A 25,775-nucleotide genomic window follows, 5' to 3' on the forward strand; every position below is an offset into this window, starting at 1 on the left:
AACTTAAGCCTTTCTTCGTAAGAGCACCCCTTTGTTCCATTCACTAATCTTGTTGCCCTTCTCTGTACTCATTCCAGCAGCTCTACATCCTTCTTGAAATGAGGCCTCCAGACCTGTATACAGTACTCTAGATGTGGCCTGACCATTGCCTTATACAAGGGAATAATCACCTCCTTATCCCTGCTGGAAAAATTCCTGTATATCATTGACAATACTCCATGAGCTACTCTTGCAACCCGTATGCACTGCTCAGAGAACTTCATATCTGCCTGCACAACCAACCCCAAGTCCCTTTCATTCTCTACCACTGTCAGTGTAGTCCCACAGAGTTGATACATTGCACTGGGGTTGCTGTTTCCCATGTGTAGTACTTTACATTTGTCAATGTTAAACTTCATTTGCCACCTCTCAGCCCATCTGCTCAACCTTTCCAGATCCTGTTGCAGCAGCACAGTGTCAGTAGTGTCCTTGACAACCCTGCCAACCTTTGTATCATCTGCAAACTTGGACATTAAGCATGATATACCATCATCAATATCGTTTATAAATACAGAAAACAATAATGGACCCAACACTGAGCCCTGAGGGACTCCACTAATAACATTAGTCCACGATGAGCAGTGTCCATTGATTACCACTCTCTGTCTTCTCCCCCTCAACCACCCCTTTATACATAGCAGCAATTTGCCTCCAATGTCACACTGCTCCAATTTGTGTAGCAGTCTTCCATGTGCAACAGTATCAAAAGCCTTTCTAAGATCCAAGTATATAATATCAAAGCTATTCCCTGCATCCAGTTCTTTTGTGACTGCATCATAGTATCCAATCAAATTGGTAAGGCAAGACTTCCCCTTAACAAAGCCATGCTGTGTCCGAGCTATAACTGAAGTCTTGTCTAAATGATCCTGCAGTGCTTCTTTAACCAGTGCCTCCATTAATTTTCCTGGAACAGAAGTTAAGCTCACAGGTCTATAATTACTTGTGTCAGCCTTTGATCCTCCTTTGTGAATTGGGGTCACATTTGCACATTTCCAGTCTATGGGTACCTCCCCTGAGTCCAAGGAAGCTCTCATAATTATGGCTAAGGGTTTGCTTACTACCTTTGCTGCCTCCTTTAATATAACTGGATAGATCCCATCCACCCCGGGTGCCTTTCTTGTGTTTATCTTGAACAGTTTCTCCTCCACTTTAGTCCCAGTTATTTCAAGAATCTGTAGCTTACTGCTAGAGTTGAATACACCTCTGGCATTCCCCTCGCTGAATAACTCCTCATGTGTGAATGTCGATGCAAAATATTCATTTAGTTTGTTAGCTACCTAAGCAGGATCATCAACAGTTGACCCATCAATATCAAGTGGACCAATCTGATTCATCCCCTTCCTTCTAGAGTTTACATAAGTAAAGAACTCTTTGCTGTTTTTCTTTGCATCCCTTGCCAAGGATTTCTCGTAATCTGCCTTCGCCTGCCTAACCTCCTTTGTAACTTGGTTGCATATCACCTTGTATCTATCATAGGCTTCTGTGTCATGTGTTAATTTGTAAGTATCCCATGCATTTTTCTTCTCTGCCATATGCCTCATTAGTTCATCTGACATCCATTTTGGCCTAAACCTTGAACAATATTTCTCAGTTGGTATGTAAAGCCTAGTAGCTTCCAAGATAAGTTCTTTGAATGCTTCCCATTTTGAATTTGCTGTTGGTAACATCATCAGTTGGTCCCACTGTATAGAATTTAAATACTGACTCGGTCCATCGTAGTCGCCTTTACGGAAGCAATAATCCTTCCCTTTACCCCTAATGGTAGTTACCTCTTTGAGTAAATCCCACTTCAGCACACTGTGATCACTGCCACCTAGTGGTTCATTTATCTGCAGATTCTTAATGCATGAAGAATCACTGCTGATAATCAAATCAAGAGTATTACTCCCTCTAGTTGCCTCCCTAACATGCTGATGTAGGAAACAATCATCGAGTAAATCCACAAAAGCCCTGCTAGTGTGTGAGTGACCAGCCCCCAAATTCCAGTCAATATCTGGGAAATTAAAATCTCCCATTATGAGACTCTCTGATTTACTGGCCCACTCTATTTCCCTGTAGAGTTTCTTACTATACTCATCAGAGTCATTAGGCCTATAGCACACTACTATCTCAATTTTTGATCTCCCAATGCTTATGTCACACCAAACTGACTCAACACTGCACTGTCCAGCGATGTCGACTGGTTCACTTCCTTGGTTTCTATGTGTTTCTTAACTAATAGCATAACCCCTCCCCCCTTCCTATCCTGTCTATCCTTTCTGTAGACGTTGTACTCCCCAAATTCCAGTTCTGCATCCCTTATATCTGTGTGACACTTCGTCTCTGATATTCCAACAATATCTGCCTTTGATGTTTTGAGCAATACCTCAAATTCGTCAAATTTATTTACTAAACTCCTAGCATTGGTGTACACGCAAGTATACCTGCACCTGTTTCTATTCTTAGCTACCCTAACACAACCCATGTGTTTACTTGTACCACAATGGCTCCCAGCAGTCTCTGAAATATCATGCATCTTGTTTTTCAGGCTTCTGCTCATTCTAATAGAAGCAGTGCAAGAATCTCTTTCACCTCTGACAGTGGCTACTGTCAATCTATTGGTCTTTGTCTCCCCCCTAGCTAGCAGTTTTCCGACCCACCTAACACTGCCTCGATAGCATCAGCAAATATTCTTGCACCCTTTCTATTTAAGTGTATCCCATCCCTGTAGAAGCAATCTCTCCTGTTAACAAGTACAGTCCAGGCTGAAAAAAATTCTACCCCTTGAGCCTTGCACAATCTCTCCAGGGCCGAATTGATCGACAAAGCTCTCATCATATACTCCCTCCTATCGTGTCTGGGCAGAATTGCAGACACTTTCAAATTCAACCCTAATTCTCGGCTTTTGTTCAACAGTGACCTGTACTTGTTAAGTAATTCTGCCAGGTCTCCTACTCTTAATATCATTAGTGCCAACGTGTACAACTATATCACCTTTTGTGCCCTTAAAAGATGATATTCGCTCTACAACGTCATCAACCTTTGCCCTTGGCAGACATACCCTGGTCCTGTTCCACCTATCCTTTTTACAAAGCATGTTCCCTGTTTCCCTGACAATAGAGTCACCAACAACTACTAGTTCCTTCGGGACCAGCACATTCTGCCTTGGGGGTTGTCTCTGTGTCACGTGATGCCCAAGTGCAAGCTCTGGCGTTGATGTGGGCAGCTGAGAGCTTGATGGGCCCCTCAATTTAGTTTCTTCGAGGGCATCCACCCTGTCCTTCAAGCTCTCATATAGGCCCACAAGAACGCCGAGTTGTTGCTTGATATCGATACACTCCTTGCATCGTGCACACACAAAGACATCCCCCATGGCAGTATCATGTCCCGTACCCGATTGCTCTGCAAACATCAAGCAAACAGTGCATTTTATAAGGCTGTGAGTCAGAGTACAACTGCCCCCCTCAGTTCTGCTCTGAGCCACAGCACTTCCATTAGCTTGAGCCTTTTACTTTCCTCTTTATCCTTGCTAGAAAAATTCCTGTATATCATTGACAAGACACCATGAGCTACTCTTGAAGACCATCTGCACTGCTCAGAAAACTTCATATCTGCCTGCACAATTACCCCCAGGTCCTTTTCATTCTCTACCTCTGCAGTGTAGTACCACAGCGTTTAGCCTTAGCATTAGTAGAGGCATATGATGCAAGAAAGCAAGCTTATGCAACATCAGCCGGCCAAAAAAAAAAAAAAAACTTCCACTTCATCCCTCCGTTCGTTCGCATGGTGCAAGAAAGCCTATGGCTTTTTTGCACCATGCGACCGTTACTAATAAAAAAAAAAAAAAAAAAAAACCTGTCCAGCTGAGCCTTAAATTTATTTAGCCTATCAACTTCCACAATAAGGGATGGAAGTCTGTTCCACCAATCAACTATCCGCTGGCTCAAGGCAGATTTCTGCACATCTATCCTACATCTGTCTTTCCTGAATTTTAATTTATGCCCTCTCAGGTGATTATTCTGAGCAAGAGGAAGAATTCCATTAGCATTGAGCATGCTCAAGCCATTCAAGGCTTTATACACCTCAATTAAATCACCTCGCTGGTGCCTAGTCTCTAGATACTGTAATTTGCAAAACTTAAGCCTTTCTTCGTAACAGCATCCCTTTGTTCCATTCACTAATCTTGTTGCACTTCTATGTACTCGTTCCAGCAGCTCTACATCCTTCTTGAAATGAGGCCTCCAGACCTGTATACAGTAGTCAAGGTGTGGCCTGACCATTGCCTTATACAAGGGAATAATCACCTCATCCCTGCTGGAAAAATTCTTGTATATCATTGACAATACTCCATGAGCTACTCTTGCAGCCCGTCTGCACTGCTCAGAGAACTTCATATCTGCCTGCACAACCACCCCCAGGTCCCTTTCATTCTCTACCACTGTCAGTGTAGTACCACAGAGTTGATACGTTGCTCTGCGGTTGCTGTTTCCCATATGTAGTACTTTACATTTGTCAATGTTAAACTTCATTTGCCACCTCTCAGCCCATCTGCTCAACCTTTCCAGATCCTATTGCAGCAGCATAGCAGTTTGCAGTCTTTATCATCTGCAAACTTGGAGGTTAAGCTTGATATACCATCATCAACATTATTTATAAATACAGAAAACAATAATGACCCAACACTGAACTCTGAGGGACTCCACTAATAACATTAGTCCACGATGAGCAGTGTCCATTGATTACCGCTCTTTGTCTTCTCCCCCTAAACCACCTCTTTATCCATAGCAGCAATTTGCCTCCAATGCCACACTGCTCCAATTTGTGCAGCAGTCTTCCCTGTGCAACTGTATCAAAAGCCCTTCTAAGATCCAAGTATATAACATCAAAGTTATTCCCTGCATCCAGTTCTTTTGTGACCCCATCATAGTATCCAATTAAATTGGTCGGACAAGACTACCCCTTAACAAAACCATGCTGTGTCCGAGCTATAACTGAAGTCTTGTCTAGATGATCCTGCAGTGCTTCTTTAACCAGTACCTCCGTTAATTTTCCTGGAACAGAAGTTAAACTCACAGGTCTATAATTACTTGTGTCAGCCTTTGAACTTGCTTTGTGAATTGGAATCACATTTGCACATCTCCAGTCTATGGGTACCTCCCCTGAGTCCAAGGAAGCTCTCATAATTATGGCTAAAGGTTTGCTTACTTCCTTTGCTGCCTCCTATAAAATAACTGGATAGATCCCATCAACCCGAGGTGCCTTTCTTGTGATTATCTTCAATAATTTCTCCTCCACTTTACTCTCAGTTATTACAAGATTATCTAGCTTACTGCTAGAGTTGAATATACCTCTGCCATTCCCCTCGCTGAATAACTCATCACGTGTGAATATCGATGCAAAATATTCATTTAGTTTATTAGCTACCTGAGCAGGATCATCAACAGTTAAACCATCGATATCAAGTAGACCAATCTGATTCATCCCCTTCCTTCTAGAGTTTGCATAAGTAAAGAACTCTTTGCTGTTTTTCTTTGCATCCCTTGCCAAGGATTTCTCGTAATCTGCCTTCGCCTGCCTAACCTGCTTTCTAACTTGGTTGCATATCAACTTGTATCTATCATAGGCTTCTGTGTCATGTGTTAATTTGTAAGTATCCCATGCATTTTTCGTCTCTGCCATATGCCTCATTCGTTCATCTGACATCCATTTAGGCCTAAACCTTGAACAATATTCCTTGGTATGTAAAGCCTAGTAGCTTCCAAGATAAGTTCTTTGAATGCTTCCCATTTTGAATTTGTTGTAGGTAACATCATCAGTTGGTCCCATTGTATAGAATTTTAGAATTTAAATACTGTTTCAGACCATCGTAGTTGCATTTACGAAAGCAAAAACCCTTCCCTTTACCCCTGATGGTAATTACCTCTTTGAGTAAATCCCACTTTAGCACACTGATCACTGCTACCTAGTGGTTCATTTATCTGCAGATTCTTAATGCATGAAGAATCACTATTGATAATCAAATCCAGAGTATTACTCAATCTAGTTGCCTGCCGAACATGCTGATGTAGAAAACAATCATCCAATAAATCCACAAAAGCCTTGCTGGTGTGTGAGTGACCAACCCACATATTCCAGTCAATATCTGGGAAATTAAAATCCCCCATTTTAAGAATCCCTGATTTACCAGCCCACTCTATTTCCCTGTACAGTTTCTTATTATACTCATCAGAGTCATTAGGCCTATAGCACACTCCAACTCTCTATTTTGAGCTCCTAGTGCTTATGCCACACCAAACTGACTCGACACTGCACTGTCCAACAATGTCGACTGGCTGTACTTCCTTGGATTTTATGTGTTTCTTAACTAATAACATAACCCCTCCTCCCTTCCTATCGTGTCTATCCTTCCTGTACACATTGTACTCCCCAAATTCCAGTTCTGCCTTCCTTATATCTGTGTGACACCACGTCTCTGATATCCGAATAATATCTGCCTTCGATGTTTTGACGAACACCTCAAATTCATCAAATTTATTTACCAAACTCCTGGCATTGGTGCACATGCAAGTATACATGTACCTGTTCCTAGTCTTAGCTACCCTAACACAACTCATATGTTTACCTGTACCACAATGACTCCCAGAAATGTCTAAAATACCCTGCATCTTGTTTTCCAGGCTGCTGCTCATTCCAATAGGAGCAGTGCAACAATTGCTTTCACCTCTGCAAGCGGCTACTGCTAATCTATTAGTCTGTGAATCCCCCCCCCAAGCTAGCAGTTTTCCGATTCACCTAACACTACCTTGATAGCATCAGCATATTCTTGCACCCTTTCTATTTAAGTGTATCTCATACCTGTAGAAGCAGTCTCTTCTGTTAACAAGCACAGACCACGCTGAAAAAAATTCTACCCCTTGAGCCTTGCACAATCTTTTCAGGGCAGAATTGATCGACAAGGCTCTCTTCATATAATTGTTAAGTAATTCTGCCAGTTTCCTACTCTTAATATCATTAGTGCCAACGTGTACAACAATATCACCTTTTGTGCCCTTAAAAGATGATATCTGCTCTACAACGTCTTCAACCTTTGCCCTGTCAGACATATTCTGGTCCTGTTCCACCTATCAAATAAGTATATACTAGATAATAATCATTTTCATGTTATTCGCACTCCGAATGAAACCACTCGACTAAATCAAATACTTTAAGAGAGATAAAAATGAAAAGTAAGGAAAATAAATTTAACTTTACCAGTATAAGTTGTTTATCATCATGTGGAGTACTGCCACTTCCAGTTTCACCTTCCTGAAAGTAATGAAAACATTTTGATTTGTTTGTAATTATTATAAATTCACTACTTTTTATTAACATATGAACCCACATATACATGAACACACACATGAACCCACACAACACTGAAAAGAAATTGTGTATTAACTTTAGCAAAATGATGCACGGAAGTAGGCATATATAGTTATCAATTAATATAAAAATAATAAATATAAATTAATAATAAAAAAAGAAAGTGACACTATCACTGTCCCTCAATTTATTTATCAATTACTCTGAAGCAGTTATAGACTCCCTTCTTAAATTTAGATAAACTTCCATCTTACACAAGGGTAGATAGGAGTTTATTTTAGTCACTCTGTTTTATAGAAAATTTTTTGATGTCTATTCTACAATGTTATCCTCTTTCAATACGAACTAATGCTCCCTTGTCTATACCGAATGACTAAATGTAAAAATGCTGAACCAGCTAGTCTACTTGAGCCTTTCAAGTCAGGTCACCCTGCAGAAGCCTTGTTTTCAAACACTTTTCCTTACAAAACTCATCTTCCTTTGTAAGATTACCCTTTGTACCCTTATCCAATTCATCAGTCTTTTCTGTACCTTCTCCAATAGGTCCACATATATCCTAAAATTGGAAATCTCCAAGTTCGCATGCAATATTCAAGATGTGGTGTAACCACTGTTTTATATAGTCAAATAATCTCCTTTTTGTTTCAGCTGGAAAAGTTGCTACGTATCACTGACATAATCCCACGAACTGTCCTAGCAGCTTGCTTACACTTCATATCAGAAAACTTTGTCAGATTATATAATTACCCCCAAGTACTTTCCATTATCAACCATTTTTCAATGCACCAAACTCAGTTTCCTACAAGATGTTTCCCACAAATGCCTTGAAACTGTGGAATACAATTAACCTCAACTACAGAAAACTGTGTGATAATAAAAAATATAGAAACATGTTGATGACAAAAACCAACATAAAGAGAGAATTTCAGACTTTCACCAATCCGTATCCTAGACAGTTGAGGGAACATCTTTAACTGTGGAACCTTCCCTGAAGACAGTAAATATAGTTAAGAACTACATAAAATTCAAAATAACACTTAACTAGAAGTAAAAACTTTTAAAATAACAATATTATAAAAATTAGTTTACTTGTATTTGTTATCAATGGAAATCTGAAGAGAATTTCATATCTGACTGCACAATTACACCAAGATCTGTATTTCATTTTTCACTTCCCTGAAGGTGGTCTTGATTTAGCATTAGCATTAGTAGAGGCATATGATGCAAGAAAGCAAGCTTATGCAGCATCAGCCAAAAAAAAAAAAAAAAAAAACCCTTCCACTTCACCCCTCCATTCGTTTGAAATACCTGTCCAGCTGAGCCTTAAATATATTTAGGCTATTAACTTCCACAACAAGGAATGAAAGTCTGTTCCACCAACCAACCAACTCTACCTGCTGGCTAAAGGCAAATTTCCACACATCTATCCTACATCTGTCTTTCTTCAATCTGAATTTAGGCCCTCTCAGGTGATTATTCTGAGCAATAGGAAGAATCCCAACGGCCTTGAGCATGCTCAAACCATTCAAGGCTTTATACACCTCTATCAGATCACCTCGCCGGTGCCTAATCTCCAGACACTATAATTTTCAAAACTTAAGCCTTTCTTCGTAAGAGCAACCCTTTGTTCCATTTGGCTGGAAAGTCTGTGGATTGGATCCTCTGGCAACAATAGCATGAACAGAGACAGGGCAGTTAGGCTTAACCCCCTTTTTGAGGCGGTGGTTTTTCCCAGAGATAAACGTTTTAGTTTTCCATGTCCCCAGACCACTTCCGGTTCTGGTACAAGTGAAAGGAATACCGAGTATGCAACTGGTCATCCACAAGTGCCGTGAACATAGTATTTAAGGATGTGTCGCTTAAGTTTCATTATTGCTGAGGAAGGAGGCAGACAATAGAAAGCAGACAAAAGAAAGCTTCAATAGTGTTTTTATCACTTTTAAATTCATATTTTATTGCATTTTAACTTATTTACATATTTTATTTTTGTTGTAAATTAGTTTTTTGTAAATAATCAAATTTTTGTAAATATTATTTTACAGTCTTTTGTATCATTTTATTTTATTATTCTATTAAATCAGTTTTAAATGGTTAGTGTATCTGTTTAAATTTGTGGCATTCACTAATCTTGTTGCCCTTCTCTGTACTCGTTCCAGCAGCTCTATATATTTCTTGAAATGAGGCCTCCAGACCTGTATACAGTACTCAAGGTGTGGCCTGACCATTGCCTTATACTAGGGAATAACCACCTCCGTATCCCTGTTAGAAAAATTCCTGTATATCATTGACTAGACACCATGAGCTACTCTTGCAGCCTGTCTGCACTGCTCAGAGAACTTCATATCTGCCTGCACAATTACCCCCAGGTCCTTTTTATTCTCTACCTCTGTCAGTGTAGTACCACAGAGTTGATACATTGCTCTGTGGTTGCTGTTTCCCATACATAGTACTTTACATTTGTCAATATTAAACTTCATTTGCCACCTGTCAGCCCATCCTTTCCAGATCCTGTTGCAGCAGCATAGTGTCAGTAGCGTCCTTAACAACCCTGCCAACCTTTGTATCGTCTGCAAACTTGGACATTAAACTTGATATACCATCATCAATATCATTCATAAACACCGAAAACAACAACGGACCCAACACTGAACCCTGAGGAACTCCACTAATAACATTAGTCCACGTTGAGCAGTGTCCATTGATTACCACTCTCTGTCTTCTGCCACTCAACCATCCCCTTATCCATAGCAGCAATTTGCCTCCAATGCCACACTGCTCCAATTTGTGCAGCAGTCTTCCATGTGCAACAGTATCAAAAGCCTTTCTAAGATCCAAATATATAATATCAAAGTTATTCCCTGCATCCAGTTCTTTTGTGACTACATCATAGTATCCAATCAAATTGGTCAGGCAAGACCTGCCCTTAACAAAACCATGCTGCGTCTGAGTTATAACTGAATTCTTGTCTAGATGATCCTGCAGTGCTTCTTTAACCAGTGCCTCCATTAATTTTCCTGGAACAGAAGTTAAACTAACAGGTCTATAATTACTTGGGTCAGCCTTTGATCCTCCTTTGTGAATTGGGGTTACATTTGCACATCTCCAGTCTATGGGTACCTCCCCTGAGTTCAAAGAAGCTCTCATAATTATGGCTAGGGGTTTGCTTACTTCCTTTGCTGCCTCCTTTAATATAACTGGATAGATCCCATCCACCCCAGGTGCCTTTTTTATGTTTATCCTCAACAATTTCTCATCCACTTTCCTCTCAGTTATTACAAAATCATCTAGCTCACTGCCAGAGTTTACTTCACCTCTGGCATTCCCCTTCCTGAATAACAACTCATGTGTGAATGTAGATGCAAAATACTCGTTTAGTTTGTTAGCCACCTGAGCAGGATCCTCAACTGTTGAACCATCAATATCCAGTGGACCAATCTGATTCATCCCTTTCCTTCTGGAGTTTACATAGGTAAAGAACTCTTTTCTGTTTTTCTTTGCTTCCTTTGCCAAGGTTTCTCATAATCTGACTTTGCCTGCCTAATCTCCTTTGTAACTTGGCTACAGACTAGCTTATATCTATCATAGGAGGGGAGTATATGATGAGAGCCTTGTCGATCAATTCGGCCCTGGAGGGATTGTGCAAGGCTCAAGGGGTAGAATTTTTTTCAGCCTGGACTGTACTTGTTAACAGGAGAGATTGCTTCTACAGGGATGGGATACACTTAAATAGAAAGGGTGCAAGAATTTTTGCTGATGCTGTCGAGGCAGTGTTAGGTGGGTCGGAAAACTGCTAGTTGGGGGGGATACAAGGACTAATAGATTAACAGTAGCCACTGGCAGAGGTGGAAGTGATTCTTGCACTGCTTCTATTCAAATGAGCAGAAGTCTGAAAAACAAGATGCAGGATATTTCAGAGACTGCTGGTAGTCATTGCGTTACAAGTAAACACATGGGTTGTGTTAGGGTAGCTAAGAATAGAAACAGGTGCATGTATACCTGCGTGTACACCAATGCTAGGAGTTTGGTAAATAAATTTGATGAATTTGAGGTATTGCTCAAAACATCAAAGGCAGATATTGTTGGGATATCAGAGACGTGGTGTCACACAGATATAAGTAATGCAGAACTGGAATTTGGGGAATACAATGTATATAGAAAGGATAGACAGGACAGGAGGGGAGGAGGGGTTATGCTATTAATTAAGAAACACATAAATCAAAGGAAGTGAAGCCAGTTGACATCGATGGACAGGGCAGTGTCGAGTCAGTTTGGTGTGACATAAGCATAGGGAAATCAAAATTGAGAGTAGGAGTGTGCTATAGGCCTAATGACTCTGATGAGTATAATAATATATTGTACAGGGAAATAGAGTGGGCCAGTAAATCAGAGAGTCTTATAATGGGGGATTTTAATTTCCCAGATATTGACTGGAATTTGTGGGTTGGTCACTCGCACACTAGCAAGGCTTTTGTGGATTTATTGGATGATTGTTTTCTACATCAGCATGTTCGTGAGGCAACAAGAGGGAGCAATACTCTTGATCTGATTATCAGTAGTGATTCTTCATGCATTAAGAACCTGCAGATAAATGAACCACTAGGTGGCAGTGATCACAGTGTGTTGAAGTGGGATTTACTCAAGGAGGTAACTACCATCAGAGGTAAAGCGAAGGGTTTTTGTTTTCGTAAAGGCGACTATGATGGTCTGAGACAGTATTTAAATTCTATACAGTGGGACCAACTGATGATGTTACCAACAGCAAACTCAAAATGGGAAGCATTCAAGGAACTAATCTTGGTGGCTAACAGGCTTTACATACCAACTAAGAAATATTGTTCAAGGTTTAGGCCTAAATGGTTGTCAGATGGACTAATGAGACATGTGGCAGAGAAGAAAAATGCATGGGATACATACAAATCAATGGGTGACATGGAAGCCTATGATAGATATAAGTTGGTCTGTAACCAAGTCACAAAGGAGATTAGGCAGGCAAAGGCAGACTACGAAAAATCCTTGGCAACGGATGCAAAGAAAAACAGAAAGGAGTTCTTTACATACTTGAACTCGAGAAGGAAAGGGATGAATCAGATTGGTCCACTGGATATTGATGGTTCAACAGTTGAGGATCCTGCTCAGGTGGCTAACAATCTAAACGAGTATTTTGCATCTACATTCACGCATGAGGAGTTATTCAGGAAGGAGAATGATGTAGGTAAAGTAAACATTGGCAGTGAGCTGGATGATTTTGTAATAACTGAGAGGAAAGTGGAGGAGAGATTGTTGAGGATAAACATAAAAAAGGCACCTGGGGTGGATGGGATCTATCCAGTTATATTAAAGGAGGCAGCAAAGGAAGTATGCAAACCCCTAGCCATAATTATGAGAGCTTCTTTGGACTCAGGGGAGGTACCCATAGACTGGAGATGTGCAAATGTAACCCCAATTCACAAAGGAGGATCAAAGGCTGACACAAGTAATTATAGACCTGTTAGTTTAACTTCTGTTCCAGGTAAATTAATGGAGGCACTGGTTAAAGAAGCACTGCAGGATCATCTAGACAAGAATTCAGTTATAGCTCAGACGCAGCATGGTTTTGTTAAGGGCAGGTCTTGCCTGACCAATTTGATTGGATACTATTATGTAGTCACAAAAGAAATGGATGCAGGGAATAACTTTGATATTATATATCTGGATTAGAAAGGCTTTTGATACTGTTGCACATGGAAGACTGCTGCACAAATTGGAGCAGTGTGGCATTGGAGGCAAATTGCTGCAATGGATAAGGGGATGGTTGAGTGGCAGAAGACAGAGAGTGGTAATCAATGGACACTGCTCAACGTGGACTAATGTTATTAGTGGAGTTCCTCAAGGTTCAGTGTTGAGTCCATTGTTGTTTTCGGTGTTTATGAATGATATTGATGATGGGATATCAAGTTTAATGTCTAAGTTTGCAGATGATACAAAGGTTGGCAGGGTCGTTAAGGACACTACTGACGCTATGCTGCTGCAACAGGATCTGGAAAGGTTGAACAGATGGGCGGAGAGGTGGCAAATGAAGTTTAACATTGACAAATGTAAAGTACTACATATGGGTAACAGTAACCCCAGAGCAATGTATCAACTCTGCGGTACTACACTGACAGTGGTGGAGAATGAAAAGGACCTGGGGGTAATTGTGCAGGCAGATATGAAGTTCTCTGAGCAGTGCAGACGAGCTGCAAGAGTAGCTCATGGTGTCTTGTCAATGATATACAGGAATTTTTCTAGCAGGGACAAGGAGGTGATTATTCCCTTGTATAAGGCAATGGTTAGGCCACATCTTGAGTACTGTATACAGGTCTGGAGGCCTCATTTCAAGAAGGATGTAGAGCTGCTGGAACGGGTACAGAGAAGGGCAACAAGATTAGTAAATGGAACAAAGGGTTGCTCTTACGAAGAAAGGCTTAAGTTTTGCAAATTACAGAGTCTGGAGACTAGGCACCGGCGTGGTGATCTGATAGAGGTGTATAAGGCTTTGAATGGTTTGAGCATGCTCAATGCCAATGGGATTCTTCATCTTTCTCAGAATAATCACCTCAGAGGGCATAAATTCAAATTGAGGAAGGACGGATGTCGGATAGATGAGCGGAAATTTGCCTTTGGCCAGCGGGTGGTTGGTTGGTGGAACCGACTTCCATCACTTGTTGTTGAAGTTGATAGCCTAAACAAATTTAAAGCTCAACTGGACAGGTATTTCGAACGAACGGAGGGGTGAAATGGGAGAGGGTTTTTTTTTTTTTTTTTTTTTTGGCTGATGCTGAATAAGCTTGCTTTCTTGCATCATATGCCTCTACTAATGCTAATGCTAATGCTAATGCTAATGCATAGGCTTCCATGTCACCCATTAATTTACATGAATCCCATGCATTTTTCTTCTCTACCATATGTCTCAGTTTATCTGACATCCATTTAGGCCTAATCCATGAACAATATTTCTTAGGTGGTATGTAAAGCCTAGTAGCTTCCAAGATAAGTTCCTTGAATGCTTCCCATTTTGAATTTGCTGTTGGTAACATCATCAGTTGGTCCCACTGTATAGAACTGAACTACTGTCTCAGACCATCGTAGTCGCCTTTACGATAGCAAAACCCTTCCCTTTACCCCTGATAGTAGTTACCTCTTTGAGTAAATCCCACTTCAGCACACTGTGATTACGGCCACCTAGTGGTTCTTTTATCTGCAGATTCTTAATGCATGAAGAATCACTACTGATAATCAGATCAAGAGTATTACTCCCTCTAGTTGCCTCCTGAACATACTAATGTAGAAAACAATCATCCAATAAATACACAAAAGCCTTGCTAGTGTGGGAGTGGCCAACCCACAAATTCCAGTCAATATCTGGGAAATTAAAATCCCCCATTATAAGACTCTCTGATTTACTGGCCCATTATTTTCCTGTACAGATTTTTATTATACTCCTCAGATTTATTAGGCCCATAGTACACTCCTACTCTCAATTTTGATCTCCCAATGCTTATGTCACACAAAACTGACTTGACACTGCACTGGCCAGCAATGTCAACTGGCTTCACTTCCTTGGATTTTATGTTTCTTAACTAATAGCATAACCCCCTCCTCCCTTCCTACCCTGTCTATCCTTCCTGTACACATTGTACTCCCCAAATTCCAGTTCTGCATTCCTTATATCTGTGTGACACCACGTCTCTGATATCCCAACAATATCTGCCTTTGATGCTTTGAGCAATACCTCAAATTCATCAAATTTATTTACCAAACTCCTAGCATTGGTGTAAACGCAAGTATAAATATACCTGTTCCTATTCTTAGCTACCCTAACAGAACCCATGTGTTTACTTGTACCGCAATGACTCCCAGCAGTCTCTGAAATATCCTGCATCTTGTTTTCCAGGTTGCTGGTCATTCCAATAGAAGCAGTGCAAGAATCACTTTCACCTCTGCCAGTGGCTACCGTTAATCTATTAGTCCTTGTCCATCTAATATGGCAAATTCCTCTGACCTTATGCAGTTGTCTCAGTGTATAAACAGAAAATTTATTTTATTTTTATAAAGGGCAACATTCAACCACACTGATCAACTCAGTTTTATAGACAGGCAAAGACTGGAACCTTAGCTAAGCAAAGGAGCATATCAACATAAACTGTGCACTTCCTAATTCATTTCACAAATATACATGGTATGAATTCTAATCTCAACGATGTCCATTTCCACTTGCAGTCTACCAAACCCCATGTACTTTTGCTGACAGAATCTCAGTTATCGATTGATTCAACTATTTCTCATCTCAGATGCCCAAATTATTATCTGTATGATTCCCTTTGCCTCATAAGTGGTACTTGTGCATATGTCCATTCTGATATTCCCTGTCAGAGACGTGGCAAATTGGAATCTCCTCTTTGATCTTCTCTGGCTTAAAATCTCTCTACCTCATTGTGTCAAATTCATCTGTTGTCACTGTCATTCTCCCAACTCCACTAATCACTTGGAGCTCTTTGACTTCCTCGCTTTGCAACTTGACTTTCTGCAGTCCAACTTTCCTAACAGTGAGGTAATTTTCCTTGGTGATTTTAATGTTCACAACTCCAACTGGCTTCCATTTTCTAGTCACACCGACCCAGGTAGTCGAGATGCTGAGGCTTTTGCAATTACTAATGACCTTGCACAGATTGTTCATTTACCTACAAGAATACCGGACAATACTAATCATACAGCCAACACGCTTGATCTTTTTCTCACAAACAACCCTTCTAAGTACAAGGTCGAAGTGAGAGGTCCTTCATGCACTTCAGATCACAACTTGGTGATTGTCTCTTCTACAATGGAACATTTATCTCATGGCTATTCCCAAACTCCTGTTTTTTTGGCATTACAAGAATGCTAAATGGGATGACCTGTGGGATTTCTTTTCTTCTTTTCCTTGGTCAGATTACTTTTTCAAACTTCTGATGTCAACGTTTGCTCAGATCATGTCAGTGAAATTATTCTTGCAGGAATGGAATCCTTTATCCCACACTCCACTTTAAAATCTCATCCTTTATCTAAACCTTGGTTTTCCAATAAATGTGCTAAGGCTGTTCAAGAGAAGAATGTTGCATATCGTAATTGGCTTGTTTCTAAATCTTCAGTTTCATTTTCTGCCTACACCAAAGCTTGCAACAATTGTAAAGCAGTTATTATTATTATTATTAATAGCCATATGGTGCAAGAAAGCCTGAGGCTTGTGCTGCACCAAGAAAAAAAATTCCCAAGTTACCCTGAGAGAGAGAGAGAGAGAGAGAGAGAGAGAGAGAGAGAGAGAGAGAGAGAGAGAGAGAGAGAGAGAGAGAGTCAAAAGTAGAAGGGAATCACCAAGAAAGTGAAGAATGATGATATCCACCTCAGGACCCTGGGTGTGCCAAGCCCATACTCACCAGATGTGAGCCCCCAGGGTTAAATTAATCAATCCAAACTAGAGTTTGAACAGGCTAAGAGTAGAAAACTTGCTTCTTGCCCTAATGGTAGCCGAGCATTCTGGTCTCTTGCCATAGCTATTGACTGCAACTTTTGTCGATCTCTGCTCCCACCTCTGTCCAAACCAGATGGTTCTGTTGCCACTTCAGCCAAGGATAAAGCTGACCTGCTAGCACCCCATTTTTCTTCCAACTCATGTATTAATGATCTTGGTAAAACATCTCCCACCATTCCCAACATGCTCCATTCAATGCCTCCTGTGGTCTTCCATCAAAAGGATGTCAGAAGGATTTTGACGAAACTTGATGCTAAGAAAGCTCCAGGTCCCGATGGTATTTCTCCACTTGTTCTCAAAACCTGTGCTCCTTAACTTACTCCTATTCTTTGCTGCCTTTTTTCACTTTCTTATTCCAAAGGTGTTTTTCCTTCTGCTTGGAAATTTGTTCATATCCAGCCAGTTCCTAAAAAGGATGATAAATGCCTCCCATCCAATTATTGTCCCATTGCAATTACTTTTACTCTTTCTAAAGTAATGGAGAAATCAATTAACTACCTAGAAACCTTCCGTCTGATCAATGATCGCCAGTATGGATTCCATCAGTGTCGATCCACTGGTGATATTCTGGCTTAAGTTACCCATTTATGGACTAATTCAATGGAAAGGTTCGGTGAAACACAAGTAGTTGCTCTTGACATCTCACAGGCTTTCGATCCTGTTTGGCATAAAGGTCTTCTAAACAAGCTTCCATCTTATGGTTTGCCAACTGTTTTTAGTAATTGGTTATCCAATTTTCTCCTTTGTAACTTGGCTACAGACTAGCTCTCTAGTCTGTAGCCAAGAGACATGGTAGATGTCTCTCTGTCTTCTAACTTCTCCACTAATGCCGGTGTCCCCCAAGGTTCAGTTCTTTCCCCAACTCTTTTTCCTCCTGTATATTAATGACCTTCTTCCACTGACTGGAAATCCTATTCGTAGTTTTGCCGATGACAGTACATTGCATTCTACTTTCCATTTTTAAAAACCTTGCCCTGCTCAATCAGCTTCAACTTCTCGAAAATCTGCTACCAATTCCTTAGCTGACAACTTAGTTGATTTCAACCCTTCTAAACTCAGTCTTGTGTTATATCTCTATAAGACAAGGATGATTATCACGTCCCTATCACTACTTTTGCAAGTAGAGATAGGGACGTGATAATCCCATTATATAAGGCTTTTGTTAGACCAGACTTGGAGTGGTGAAGATGGATCGCAAATTAGTAACACATACAACATACCTGATATCCTTCCTGATGAGGTAGAACATGCGTTGAAGAAAATGAAGAATCAGAAAGCTGCGGGGGAAGATGAAGTTACTGTAGAGTTGTTAAAATTGGGAGGAAGAGACATGACACAAAAACTTGCAAGATTCTTCACAAAATACATTAGAAAAGGTGTGGCACCTAAGTAGTGTAATAATGCAATCATAGTTTTGCTGCATAAGAAAGGAGATAAATCAGAAATTGGAAATTATAGACCAATTAGCTTGTTATCCCACATCTACAAGTTGTTCACAAGGGTCATTACTAACAGATTAGAAAGATTACTTGATGAGAATCAACCGAAAGAGCAAGCTAGCTTTAGGACAGGATTCTCAACTATGGATCACCTTCACGTATTATCACAGCTAATGGAGAAAGTAAATGAATATAAAACACCATTATGCCTGGCATTTGTGGATTATGAAAAGGCATTTGACTCCATACAGCATAAGGCAATGTTTCGGGCACTGGAAAGACAAGACATAGATATCCCATATATTATGATTTTGAAGAAAATATAGGAGAACGCTACCTCCTTTATTAGACTAGACAAAGACAGTAATAAATTTAAAATTGAGAAAGGAGTTCAACAAGGAGACAATATCTCCGAAGTTGTTTACTGCTGCATTTGAGGAAGCTTTCAGAAGATTAGACTGGTCGCAGAAAGGAGTCAATGTGAATGGAGAGTACCTAAACCATTTACGATTTGCAGATGACATTGTGGTCACGATCCCAAAGAATTAGAAGAAAATCTTAATCAGTTATGCAGAGTTAGTAAGGATTTTGGACTAAAGATGAATATGGCTAAAACAAAAGTAATGATGAACAAGTATGCCACAGAAAGGGATATAATGATTGAAGGAACATTAATTGAAAAGGTGGAGTCATATACTTATCTGGGACAAGTCATTAGCTGTAATAATGATAAATGGCTGGAAGTCAAGAGAAGAATAAATTTTGGATGGATAGTATTCAGGAAATATAGCACATTCTGAGGAGCAATATCCCAATTTGTCTGAAACGTAAAATAATGAACCAGTGTATACTTTCCACCATGACTTATGGAAGTGAAACTTGGGCACTCACCAAAAGAATGGAAGAGAAGCTGAGAACTACACAGCAAAGAATGGAAGAGAAGCTGAGAACTACACAGAAAAGAATGGAATGAATTATATTGGGAATCAGACTGTTAGATAAGAAGAGAAACACATGGATTAGGCAACAAACTCAAGTAAAGGACATTCTTATCAAAACTAAACAACTAAAATGGTCTTGGGTAGGATACATAGCTCCAAGGCATGATGACAGATGGACTAAGAAAATAACAGAATGGTACTCAAGAGGAGCTCAGAGAAAACCTGGAAGATAACAATGGCAATGGACAGATGAAATTCATGAGTTTGTGGGTAGTAAATGGATGGCCATTGCACAAAACAGAAGGAACTGGAAAGTTGTTGGAGAAGCCTTCATCCTGCAGTGGATTGAAAATGGCTGATGATGATGATGATATTGAGGATTGAGAATTTGTGCCAAGGTATACGCATCGGTATATTGAATCTACATATTATATGCATTTTTTTTTTTTTTTGATAAATTTACATGTTCACTGGATGAAACCATGCAATCTTGCTAAAAACAGACTAACTTAACCATGATAATCCACCTTTGACAAGGATCTCACACACTAGCAGGGCTTTTGTGGATTTATTGGATGATTGTTTTCTACATCAGCATGTTCGGGAGGCAACTAGAGGAAGTAATACTCTTGATTTGATTATCAGCAGTGATTCTTCATGCATTAAGAATCTGCAGATAAATGAACCACTAGGTGGCAGTGATCACAGTGTGCTGAAGTGGGATTTACTCAAAGAGGTAACTACCATTAGGGGTAAAGGGAAGGGTTATTGCTTCCGTAAAGGCGACTACGATGGACTGAGACAGTATTTAAATTCTATTCAGTGGGACCAACTGATGATGTTACCAACAGCAAATTCAAAATGGGAAGCATTCAAAGAACTTATTTTGGAAGCCACTAGGCTTTACATACCAACTAAGAAATATTGTTCAAGGTTTAGGCCAAAATGGATGTCAGATGAACTAATGAGGCATATGGCAGAGAAGAAAAATGCATGGGATACATACAAATTAACACATGACACAGAAGCCTATGATAGATACAAGTTGATATGCAACCAAGTTACAAAGGAGGTTAGGCAGGCGAAGGCAGATTACAAGAAAGCCTTGGCAAGGGATGCAAAGAAAAACAGCAAAGAGTTCTTTACTTATGTAAACTCTAGAAGGAAGGGGATGAATCAGATTGGTCCACTTGATATTGATGGGTCAAGTGTTGATGATCCTGCTCAGGTAGCTAACAAACTAAATGAATATTTTGCATCGACATTCACACATGAGGAGTTATTCAGCGAGGGGAATGCCAGAGGTGTATTCAACTCTAGCAGTAAGCTACAGAATCTTGAAATAACTGGGAGTAAAGTGGAGGAGAAACTGTTGAAGATAAACACAAGAAAGGCACCCGGGGTGAATGGGATCTATCCAGTTATATTAAAGGAGGCAGCAAAGGAAGTAAGCAAACCCTTAGCCATAATTATGAGAGCTTCCTTGGACTCAGGGGAGGTACCCATAGACTGGAAATGTGCAAATGTGACCCCAATTCACAAAGGAGGATCAAAGGCTGACACAAGTAATTATAGACCTGTGAGCTTAACTTCTGTTCCAGGCAAATTAATGGAGGCACTGGTTAAAGAAGCACTGCAGGATCATTTAGACAAGACTTCAGTTATAGCTCAGACACAGCATGGTTTTGTTAAGGGGAAGTCTTGCCTGACCAACTTGATTGGATACTATGATGCAGTCACAAAAGAACTGGATGCAGGGAATAACTTTGATATTATATACTTGGATCTCAGAAAGGCTTTTGATACTGTTGCACATGGAAGACTGCTACACAAATTTGAGCAGTGTGACATTGGAGGCAAATTGCTGCTATGGATAAAGGGGTGGTTGAGGGGGAGAAGACAGAGAGTGGTAATCAATGGACACTGCTCATCGTGGACTGATGTTATTAGTGGAATCCCTCAGGGCTCAGTGTTGGGTCCATTATTGTTTTCTGTATTTATAAATGATATTGATGATGGTATATCGGGCTTAATGTCCAAGTTTGCAGATGATACAAAGGTTGGCAGGGTTGTCAAGGACACTACTGACACTATGCTGCTGCAACAGGATCTGGAAAGGTTGAGCAGATGGGCTGAGAGGTGGCAAATGAAGTTTAACATTGACAAATGTAAAGTACTACACATGGGAAACAGCAACCCCAGAGCAATGTATCAACTCTGTGGTACTACACTGACAGTGGTAGAGAATGAAAGGGACTTGGGGGTGGTTGTGCAGGCAGATATGAAGTTCTCTGAGCAGTGCAGACGGGCTGCAAGAGTAGCTCATGGAGTATTGTCAATGATATACAGGAATTTTTCCAGCAGAGATAAGGAGGTGATTATTCCATTGTATAAGGCGATGGTCAGGCCACACCTAGAGTACTGTATACAGGTCTGGAGGCCTCATTTCAAGAAGGATGTAGAGCTGCTGGAACGAGTACAGAGAAGGGCAACAAGATTAGTGAATGGAACAAAGGGGTGCTCTTACGAAGAAAGGCTTAAGTTTTGCAAATTACAGTGTCTGGAGACTAGGCACCAGCGAGGTGATCTGATAGAAGTGTATAAAGCCTTGAATGTTTTAAGCATGCTCAATGCTGATGGGATTCTTCCTCTAGCTCAGAAAAATCACCTGAGAGGGCATAAATTCAAATTGAGGAAAGACAGATGTAGGATAGACGTGCGGAAATTTGCCTTTAGCCAGCGGGTGGTTGGTTGGTGGAACAGACTTCCATCCCTTGTGGTGGAGGTTGATAGCCTAAATAAGTTTAAGGCTCAGCTGGACAGGTACTTTGAACGAACAGAGGGGTGAAGTGGAAGTGGGGTTTTTTTTTTTTTTTTTTTTTTGTTTTTTGGCTGATGCTGCATAAGCTTGCTTTCTTGCATCAAATGCCTCTACTAATGCTAATGCTAATGCTAATAAATCTAGCCTTTGTGTTTCTTGGAAGGTGGGGAAAGGATGACAGCATATCCCCATGGACTCACATCTTAGCACACCCAGGGTCCTGAGCTGGATATCATCATTCTTCTTTTTTCTTGGTGATTCACTTCTATTTCTGATTTTCTCTCTCTCTCTCTCTCTCTCTCTCTCTCAGGGTAACTCAGAAATTTTTTTTTTTGTCTGGTGCAGCATAAGCCTCAGGCTTCCTTGTACCATATGGCTAGCAATAATAATAATAATAATAATAGGAAAATTGTTCTGTTTACAAATAATGCAGATGCATGTGCTTTTGGGAAAAAATCTTGGTAGAGTAATTTCTCCAATCTGTTTACTCTACTCTTGGGCAATTAAGGGGCGAATAAAAAATCTTCCCCTCAGGGTGGGAATCAAACCTTGGTCTTTTTATGTTATGGAGTAAAGAAACTGCGATCACAATCACTCTGTTAAACTTAAGTGAAGGTCTCCACTTTATGGGGTTTAAGCTCATAGACGTACATATTTCTGTTAACATGTGTTATGTTCATGATAAAATTGTACAGATCAACTGATTATATTCTCCTGTTATTGTTATTTTGTTGTTTTTAATTACGTCACTGAAGCCGTTATCATCACATGCAAACATCTTCGGTAAATAAATAAAAAGGTAGTATATTACTGCAGATGTCAATCCACTGGCTATTATATAAGAAATGCACATATTTATTACCAAGAATAATAAAACTGATTGCCATTATTTCCTCTATTATTATACTCCAATGCAAATCAGCCTTATTTAAATAAAGTGTTTGTATTAGCACTACGCTCTTAGACTATATCAGTAAAAACACTTGTAAACAATACATCTTACCTTCACGGATGATCCAGTGGAACCCTTTCTGTCCAAAATATATGTATTTTCCGTAGCTGCCATATTCAGTTCAATGCTGCTAGACTTCAAACTGAAAGGGGAATGGAAAAGAATAAAAAAAACACTTTATAAAGTGTAAACCGTTTAAGAAAAGCTTAATAACATGGAGCGTTCCGACACAAAATCAGGTAGCAATGGACAAAATGCATATATGGAGTTATGCGTTGAATGAAGCCGTAGATAATTCCAATCAGAACGTTTCATTTACGAACAGTTCTCTCTGTTTGAATACACCACTAAGCCGCAATAATAAATGCACATGTCCTGACAAAAGAAAACAATTTTCCTCGTCAGACAACGAAACCGAAAAGGCACTTGGTCTGTCAGTGCCCACAACGCAAATCAAATCGTCCTCCTCACTCAGCAGAAAACAACCAGTTCGCGCAACAGCATCTGACTTCATGTGGAGCAATGACAGTATGTTCGGTTCCTCCCTTCAGTTCATCTGCTCCAACCACTTTCGGTGTTGTTCTCGCGTCGTTTTTGGTTGTACAGCCATGCGGAACTGTTTATTACGAAGTGGCTCATACATACACCATTATACATTTCTCCATATGAAATGAAACTGCGATGCTTGAATAAGATGCAACATATTTTTTTCTGAACAGAATCGGGGAGTGAAAAGTATTTTGATTAATAATAACTTACAGAATGCAACAGATAACCATTGGCAGTTTTTAGTTGCGGTCTTCAAGGATAATAATATTAACCCGGTTGGTTTTGAAGTTTGACGGCCAGCAAAAAGAAATTTGGATGTTTGTGAATAATAGGTTAGGTACGGTACCGTTGTCTTGGAGCTGTCATTATTAAAAATAATATTTTAAATTTTACGAAACATTCTCGAAAATGTTTCGTAAAATTTTTCATTTCGACTTTTTCAGAGACAGATGTACGCCTAGATGAACCCCAGGGACTCACATCTGGTGAGTATGGGCTTGGCATACCCAGGGTCCTGAGCTGGATATCATCATTCTTCTCTTTCTTGGTGATTCCTTTCTACTTCTGACTCTCTCTCTCTCTCTCTCTCTCTCTCTCTCTCTCTCTCTGTCAGGGTAATTCGGAAATTTTTTTTTTTTTTTTGGCTGGTGCAACATAAGCCTCAGGCTTCCTTGCACCATATAGCTAATAATAATAATAATAAGGTTCCGAAATATGGAAGAGTCCAACCCAGGTTCTGTTACATTAATTACAAACTCAGTCCCATACGCTTTCGTGTAAATCTAAAATATAAATTTATTTGGATTATATACGCCTCCGTGTAAATCTGAAATATAAATTTACACGTAGTCTTATTGTAACGAGCACGTTATAACAATCACTCTGCTGCTACTTGAGAGGACCCAACAACAGGAAAAAATTCATACAGTGCACTCATAAAAAAAAAAAAAAAAGAGAGAGAGAGAGAAAACAAAACCAAAACTGGTTGCATTACTAATCAAATTCTAAAAACAGCAAATTTTCAATAATTATCTTCTATAATTATTTTCATTAATTATCTTCAGTATTTATATATTTCAGTAATATCTTCTGTGTAATGCAATTCTCGAAAATGTTTTAAACATGCCTCAAAAACAAAAGTCTAATCAAATTTAAATAAAATTGTACACTTCACGTTACGTTTTCAGTTTTAAATATAATAATAATAATAATAATAATAATAATCTTTAACAATTTTAATGGTATACATTTGTGATTCCATGCACGGATAACCAGAGGAATTTTACAAAAACGTTAACTATAAAAGTGACTAAGCACAGAAATACAAAGTTCAGCTACAAAATGACCATTAGAAAAAACATGGCCATTAGAAATATTTGAGAATATAAAAATAATCGTAATTAAAGCACACAAGACTACAAATTAAGTATAGCATAAAATGACCTCAACATACTAGGACACCTGTCTTACACACCTGTTGCACACCTGTCCTTTATATACAGTAAAATAGCCCAAGATGTCATCTCGATATGATTTGTCAATACACCATAGGTCAATGTCTGTGTTGAGCGAGTTGAGAGTGTCCAAAGTCACATTGAAAGTGTCCCTTGAAACTTTGTAACCTCTGGAGACACAAAAATGGAGTACTGCGAATGTGTTTTTCTGGCAAACGCCAACCAATCGTGTTCCAGCTGCTTAAGTAATCATGCTTCGATGAACACGGATGAAGGAATGCCTTTATTTTCCTCACATGGGCTCGCTCTGTGGACTATGGGCTTGTATTGCAGTTTGGAGCATAGTGCAGGTTTGAGATTTGACCAAATTTCCACGGCATAGGAGAGCACGCCAGAGAACAATATTTCGAGGTATTTCCTGATTATTTGTTTATTATCAGTTCTACATAGATCTATTTTCATTGCACAGAAGGCTTTGGAGTACTGAGCTTGGATTTTTTGTTTATATGTGAGGTTGAAATCAATGATTACTCCTAGGAATTTTACACTTACAGTGGGAGCCAGAACCTTTCCTACTAATTCCGGAAGTAAGGTATCAGCGGACGTCATCCGACTTGGAGAAAAGATTAGAGAGCTTGACTTCTCTGGATTAACTGACAGGCCAAAAAATTTGGCATGCTGACAGAATGTAATAAGGTAGTTGTTTACAGTTT

The 25,775-nt window shown here is 39.7% G+C and overlaps 1 protein-coding gene across 1 annotated transcript in view; it reads right to left on the reverse strand.

The window, feature by feature from the left end:
• The window catches only part of LOC150090448 (putative sodium-coupled neutral amino acid transporter 11), a 191,664-nt gene extending 168,055 nt beyond the window's left edge, over positions 1 to 23,609 (reverse strand). The window contains exons 1-2 of the mRNA XM_090369136.1: positions 23,111 to 23,609; positions 7,270 to 7,323 (exon numbers count right to left, since the gene is read on the reverse strand). Coding sequence (XP_090225262.1) covers positions 7,270 to 7,323; positions 23,111 to 23,173 — 117 coding nt within the window. The 5' untranslated portion in view covers positions 23,174 to 23,609. The remainder of the gene's footprint in view (positions 1 to 7,269; positions 7,324 to 23,110) is intronic.
• Positions 23,610 to 25,775: the final 2,166 nt, after the last annotated feature.

The sequence above is a fragment of the Mastigoproctus giganteus genome, chromosome 2, assembly GCF_048544385.1.
Source record: "Mastigoproctus giganteus isolate SK-2022 chromosome 2, ASM4854438v1, whole genome shotgun sequence".
Classification (NCBI taxonomy): Eukaryota; Metazoa; Arthropoda; class Arachnida; order Uropygi; family Thelyphonidae; genus Mastigoproctus; species Mastigoproctus giganteus.